Source organism: Rhinatrema bivittatum, unplaced genomic scaffold, assembly GCF_901001135.1.
Source record: "Rhinatrema bivittatum unplaced genomic scaffold, aRhiBiv1.1, whole genome shotgun sequence".
NCBI classification, from domain to species: Eukaryota; Metazoa; Chordata; class Amphibia; order Gymnophiona; family Rhinatrematidae; genus Rhinatrema; species Rhinatrema bivittatum.
The window spans coordinates 48,375-55,825 of NW_021820940.1; the positions used below are offsets into that span (position 1 = coordinate 48,375).

General features: G+C 43.8%; 1 protein-coding gene across 1 annotated transcript in view; it reads left to right on the plus strand.

The window, feature by feature from the left end:
- The window catches only part of LOC115082307 (gastrula zinc finger protein XlCGF71.1-like), a 3,952-nt gene extending 2,904 nt beyond the window's left edge, over nucleotides 1-1,048 (plus strand). The window contains exon 2 of the mRNA XM_029586538.1: nucleotides 6-1,048. Within this exon, the coding sequence (XP_029442398.1) occupies nucleotides 6-509 (504 nt within the window). The 3' untranslated portion in view covers nucleotides 510-1,048. The remainder of the gene's footprint in view (nucleotides 1-5) is intronic.
- The last annotated feature ends 6,403 nt before the right edge of the window (nucleotides 1,049-7,451 follow it).

Here is a 7,451-nt window from a genome sequence, read left to right on the forward strand (position 1 = left end):
TCCAGCTCAATGTCCACAAAAGAACGCACACCGGTGAGAAACCATTTAAATGTTCTGAATGTGATAAATGTTTCGCGCAAATGTCCCATCTCAATGTCCACAAAAGAATGCACACTGGTGAGAAACCATTTAAATGTTCTGAATGTGATAAATGTTTTGCTCAGATCTCCAGTCTTAAAAGCCACAAAACCATCCATACTCTTGAGAAACCATTTAAATGTTCAGAATGTGATAGATGTTTCTCAGAAATGTTACTTCTTAAAAGACATAAAACCGTCCATACTTGTGAGAAACCATTTAAATGTTTTGAATGTGATAAATGCTTCACCAAACTATCAAATCTTAAACGCCACATCAGAGTTCATACAGGTGAGAAACCATTTAAATGTTCTGAATGTGATAAATGTTTCACTCAATTGTCCACTCTTAAAAACCACAAAACCGTCCATACAGGTGAGAAACCATTAAATGTTCTGAATGAGATGCTTCACGCAAATATCCCATCTTAAGTACCACAAAACCATCCAAATAAGTGAGAAACCATTTAAATGTTTTGACTGTGGTATCTGTTTCTCTCAAATACTTAACCTTAATAAACACAAAAGAGTCCATAACCATTGCGAAATGGTTTAAATGTTCTGTTTTTGGTCAATGTTGCAGACATATATCTGCTCTAAGAAGCACAAAAGAATCCATATTAGTCTGATTCAGAGCAATTTCCAAACACTTCCTGATATGTTACCTGTGAAAATTACACATGATGACCTTCAGAAGGAGGCTCTCTTTGGCACATTGCTAGTACTAACAAGGGTATTATTCGTAAATTTGAGATACAGATCATTTCTAACCTAACCTGGCTACGAATTAGGTTGATTCCTGTCGAGGTCATTGCAAAATAAACTGATTTAGAGTAACTGCCCCATACAACAGCATGAAATGAGCCGTTATATTGTTTTATATAATTTCTGGTAAATTTTATTTAATTTCTGGAAAATTAAAACCTGGCTCTTTAGCCAAGCTTTTCCAGAACTATGATTATTTTTTCACCTCCAGCTATCAAGATTTTCTCACCATCGCAATCCCTTCTGCAGATCACATTTAACTTAGACAATTACGCCTTATTTTATGATTGGTTTCTCAAAGAGACTTTACAATTTTCTCAATGTTATTTTTCGAATCTGTTTTCCCTGTTCTCCAAGTTCTATAACCTTGTTATATGTACCGCCTCTTGGCGTAATTGTTATGTTTCATTGTAAACCGATGTGATCAGTATTTTAATACAGGAACACCGGTATATAAAAATCTAAAAATAAATAAATAAATAAATATTGTTTTATTGTATTTCCCGCCTGAGTTCTTTGTAAACCGGCATGATGTGTTTCACGAATGTCGGTAAATAAAAAAAGTTAATAAATAAATAAATAAAATGTGAAACAGAGACCATATAAATGCTCTGAATGTGACAATATACATAGTCACACAGTAAGGACGGTAGAAATGGACCAAATGGTCCATCCAGTCTGCCCAGCATGCTTCTTATGGTAATATTTGCTGCGCCATGCAGCTTAGCCTCCAGTTTATTTTAAGGGTAGCAACTGCCACTCCCTGCAGTTATCTCCAAGCCTTAGGATAACCCATAAAAAAAATGTATTGCTAGCAGCATTTTTACAGGGTGATGAGCCTTCTTGAAAATTCAGACAGTGCTGCCTGATCTGCTTTGTTAATGGGCTTGTCCTGTATTTTTTCCCTTATGTCTGTGCATCAGGACCCCAGACTGTAAAGGTCAGGGATCATGTTGATTGTCTCTGAATCCAATTCCTCTTTCCTGCCAATCCCCCCTCACTATCAAAGCAGAGAGCGATTGTTGCAGTTGTGATAAAAGCAGGGAGACTTATTGGTTAAGGGTAGTAATCCCCATGCTTTCTGTTAAGGGTAACAACTGCTGCTCCGTGCAGGTTACCCCCGTGCTTATCAGTTCCCCAGAATGTAAAATTCTGGGCCCTCGGTTGTGGTCTGAATCCAATTTCTCTTTTCCCCTGCTGATGAAGTGGAGACCTGTATCTTATTTGCATGAAAAGCATCAAGGCTTATTGGTTAAGGCTAGTAACTGCCGCACTGAGAAAATTACTCTCATGTACCCTTTTCCTCATTTCCATCCTCGAGCCTTTAGGGATTCTCAGTGTTTATCCCATGCCCCTTTGAAATCTTTCACTGTTTTTGTCTTCACCGCCTCTTCCGGAAGGGCCTTCCAGGCCTCCACCAGCCTCTCCGTGAAGAAATATTTCCTGATGTTGGTTCTGAGTCTTCCCTCCCTAAGCTTCATGTCTTGACCCCTAGTTCTGATTTATTTCCAACGGAAAAGGTTCAAAGTTCGTGCATCTTTAAAACCTTTCAGGTATCTGTAGGTCTGTATCCTATCTCCCCTGCACCTCCTCTCTTCCAGGCTATACATATTCAGATCCTTCAGTCTCTTCTCATAGGTCTTCCAATACTGATCCTGTCATGTAGACGCTAATATATCCCCCAATCAGTACCCCTGGGGTCCCTACGTTCAAAATAAAGTCCCTCATTTCCTGTTAAAAAGCGAATGCTCCTGCCTGCAAATTCAGCTCAGCGTAAAGAAAAGCAATCAGGTAGTTCTCAGGGAACAGGACTGCAGTCAGACTACTCTGTCCTTGGTATTGCACCCAGGCACATAAAAATGACTGATACGCAGATAATGCAATATCCACCTCTTGCTCCTTTTTATTCCAGCAATCCTTCTGACACTCGCCCCGACTTGCAGAAACCTTCCTTCTCATTAACGGCTTCAACCGTCAACCTCAAGCGTTGCATTCATTCTTATCTAATGTTCAATGTACTTAACTTTTATTAGGTTAATGTTCTGTTTCAATCTCTGTTGTAATGTTATTAATTCAAATGTAACTGGTTCGTTGTAATGTAAACCGGAGTGAAGGCATTGTCAGCTGTACCTCGGTATATAAACAAATGCTAAATAAACGAGACGCTGCTGAAAGGTATTACCGTTACCTTCCCAACACGTTATCTCTCTGGGAAACTTGGCGAGTGTCCCAGAAAGCAGGGGAATTTCAAGGTTTGTGTCAGTCACTAAATGCTGTGATCTTTTTAAAGATCGCAGAAGGATTGTAAGATTGTAAAGTATGTCTTCAAGGTTAAAGCAGCCTTCTCAGGTGTCTACAAATGCTTTCACCTTGTAATCTTAAATCAAAGAGTGTTTATAGTAACGTCTCGAGGGAAGATGTATTTAAACATGCCTTGTCCTGTGTTAAAGCAAATCAGATCTCGACGGATATAGCATCTAACTTCCTAAGAAACTAAAATAAAGCTCTTAATTAGGGGGAACATACTGTCTCTTTGCTTGCTATGTTCTTGGTATAACTGTTAGTCTGGTGTGGCAAAAAATGACAGGAGTCAGGCAGCACATTATAGAGTAAACCGATTTATTGAAGCCTGAGCTTTCAAGGACGGAGTCCTCCTCCTCAGATGTATGAAGCGATGTACAGGAGATGGGTAAAATAAATACAGAACAGAGCGAAGGCATCCTCTCCACGCCATGTCCTGCCTAATCCAATGCCTTCTTTCTGTTTCCACTTCACCCCCCAACCCTATATATATGGAGGGGCACTCCATGAAGTTAGCATGGGGCACATTTAAAATAAATCGGAGAAAATTCTTTCACTCAACGCACAATTAAACTCTGGAATTTGTTGCCAGAGGATGTGGTTAGTGCAGTTAGTGTAGCTGTGTTTAAAAAAGGATTGGATAAGTTCTTGGAGAAGAAGTCCATTACCTGCTCTTAAGTTCACTTAGAGAATAGTCACTGCCATTAGCAATGGTAATGTGGAATATACTTAGTTTTTGGGTACTTGCCAGGTTCTTATGGGTGTGTAAGAGACAGAGACTGGGCAGGGAAGTGACTGGGGTGTGTGTAAGAGACAGAGACTGGGCAGGGAAGTGACTGGGGTGTGTGTAAGAGACAGAGACTAGGCAGGGAAGTGACTGGGGTGTGTGTAAGAGACAGGACTGGCAGGGAGTGACTGGGTGTGTGTGTAAGAGAAGACTAGGCAGGGAAGTGACTGGGGTGTGTGTAAGAGACAGAGACTAGGCAGGGAAGTGACTGGGGGTGTGTAAGAGACAGACTGGCAGGGAAGTGACTGGGGTGTGTGTAAGAGACAGAGACTGGGCAGGGAAGTGACTGGGGTGTGTGTAAGAGACAGAGACTAGGCAGGGAAGTGACTGGGGTGTGTGTGAGAGAGAGACTAGGCAGGGAAGTGACTGGGGTGTGTGAGAGAGTCTGAGCAGGGAAGTGATTGGGGAGTGTGTGAGAGACAGTCTGAGCAGGGAGGATGGGGGTGTGTGAGAGAGCTGGCAGGGAAGTGGGGGTGTGTGTGTAAGAGACAGAGACTAGGCAGGGAAGTGACTGGGGTGTGTGAGAGAGACAGAGTCTGAGCAGGGAGTGACTGGGGTGTGTGTGAGAGACAGTCTGGGCAGGGAAGTGACTGGGGTGTGTGTAAGAGACAGACTAGGCAGGGAGTGACTGGGGTGTGTGAGAGAGACAGAGTCTGAGCAGGGAAGTGACTGGGGTGTGTGTGAGAGAGAGACTAGGCAGGGAAGTGACTGGGGTGTGTGAGAGAGTCTGAGCAGGGAAGTGATTGGGGAGTGTGAGAGAGACAGTCTGAGCAGGGAAGTGATTGGGGAGTGTGTGAGAGAGTCTGGGCAGGGAGGGGTGACTGGGGTGGTGTGAGAGACAGAGTCTGGCAGGGAGTGACTGGGGTGTGTGTGAGAGACAGTCTGGGCAGGGAAGTGACTGGGGTGTGTGTAAGAGACAGACTAGGCAGGGAAGTGACTGGGGTGTGTGAGAGAGACAGAGACTGATCATAGGGTTTAATTGGTGTGTGTGCGGGGCAGGTGCTTCCATTAGGCAAACTAGGCAGTGGCCTAGGGCGCCACAATTTGGGGGGGGGGTTGCAAACTCCCACCAGCACAAGAGGTCCTGCAATAAATCCAATACCAGAGGAGGGGGCGCTGTGCCGGAGCTGCTGCCAATACGTAATCCAGGGGAGGGGTTGCATTACTGAAGGTTCGCCTAGGGTGCCAAATGCTCTTGCACCGGCCCTGAGTGGGTGACTTGTGGGCCCTAAAGAAGAGGACGGTAAGGACAGAGCTTCAGCAGCCGCTGCTGCTTCTGGTCTGTGCTTTCAAGGGAAAGGAGTAGGAGAGTTGCTGGAGAGGGTAAGTAAAGGTGGCCTTTTAAGTTTATTTTTCTTGATTGACTGCCATTTTAATTATTCAGTATTATGTGATGTGTCTGCTGTTTTGAAATATTTTATTGATATTTGGACAATTAATAATTTTTATGAGTTTTGTTGGATGTTATTCTGTTCATCAGCTGTTTTGAAACATTTATTAGTCTAGTTTTACAGTTATTTCTGTGTGGGGCTCTATAGCAGCTTGGCTTGTTCTGTTTTCCTGATTTAATATTTGTAGTGTTGCCTTTTCATAGATAGGGTTGTTATATGTTCCATAATGCAGGTGTAACTGTGTGCGGGTTAGGTTTGTGTGCATTATTGCAGATCCTGAGAGTCTGTTAGGTGCTATTTTCTTTTCTATTTCTCCAGGTTTGCACTGCATGCAGAGTGGCTTTTTTTGGTTTTCCATTCCAGTTTCTATCTCCATATTTATAATGTGTGTCTTTCTGTACTTTGGTGAAGTCGGTTCTGTGTGTGTGCCCGAGGTGAGGTATTTTACTAGCATGTAGGCAATTGTATCAATCTTATTTGTGGATGCAGAGTGTATGTTTACATGATGATAGCTTAGTAAATGACAGGGCTGGAGCCTTTTTCTCCTGTCTACCCATTATCCTCTCCACACTGCTAAGGATACATCCCAGCTGTCAGCCAAAGGGTGTGACCACCTTCAAGACATCTCTTTATCCAGAACAGTCTTTTTTCTGTTCTTCCTTTGTAAAGAAATGGGGATGAATGTCAGGAGCCCCTGGACTCGATTCAGCAAATGTCAGCATCAGAGGAAGACTAAAACTAAATAGTTGAGCCATAGGAAAGGAAAAGAAGTCTTCAAAGGTACTTATCTGTTTTATTGATACAGATTAATAAGGCATTTGCTGGATTATGGTAAATATTTTGGTACAGCATTCCAGAGGGTTTTAAAACCTCTCACAGAATACTGTGATGTATGATGAGATATCTGTCTTTATAGTAGACTAGTATATGGTTCTTTGTAAGTTATGGGATCTCTCTAAGTATAATTGAAATGCTTCCATCTATATTTAGGTTTAGCATTGGTAGCTGCTTGAAGTAATTGAGTTTAAAATATTAAAAGTATAACAGCTGTAGCAGATTATTTAGAAATCTATTGTCAGGTGTGTGTGAAAGTATTTATCAATAAGAATATGAATTCCATGGCTCAGACTTTTAGTGCCCACCCATGTTAATCTTGGGCCCAGCCAAAAATTCATTTCTGGCTACGACACTGGTGTACACACACACCCCCCCCCCCCTCTAGCCCAGCACAATACACACCACAAACCCAGACTCTGCCGTAGGGCAGCACAATGCAAAGCTGCACACACACAGGGTAATGCAAACTTCTCTCCTCCACACACAGCAGCTTTGCTCTGTGCTGACTACAAGTGAGGAGAGGGAAGTGAGGCAGCACTCACACTCAATCTGTACTGTACACAGCTGGTTTTATAAACCGTGTGCGAGAGGGAGACCTGGTGACCACACTGCAGCGAGCTCCTGTCACACACTGTACCCAGATATTATTCACCAGGGGGAGGAGGGGATACAGTCTATACCTATCATAAAGCAGGCAGAACGGACAGAGGGTCCCTCTCCCTAGTGGGGAATGGAGAAGAAGGCAGCAGTAATAACCTGAGATTAGGAGGGCTCAGAGCCCAGGTGCCTGGTGGGTTAGGATAGGCACAGGCAGGCCCTGGTCTCAGCCTCAGTCTCATAACACAGGGAGTCAGGACATGCGCTCGCTCATCCCCCCCCCATAAATCAGGACAATTTTATTTTGGTATAAAGAGATCAGTTTATTGAACCTAACCCGAGCCCTCAACAATACAACATGGAAACCTTAAACGATAACAAACCTGCCCACCCCTCCCCCTCACACCCCAGCGTTAAAGCATTAACCCCCCCCCCCCCATCTCACTACCAAGGGCAAACCTGGCCTCAAGCTGTAGCCCCTCAGCTCCCTGGCCATCTGGTGTAGCAGCCCCTCCCGACATGAGCTGCCCCCCCATTGGGTTCAGGTTTCCACCCTTAACCTCCCCCTCAGTACATTCTCCATCCCTTCCTGCCAATCATTCAGCAAACCCAACCAATGTCTGATCAATGGATCCCATTCCCCTCTGAACAAACCCCTCCTCTCCACCCCAAGCCCAACCGGGATGCACCCAAACC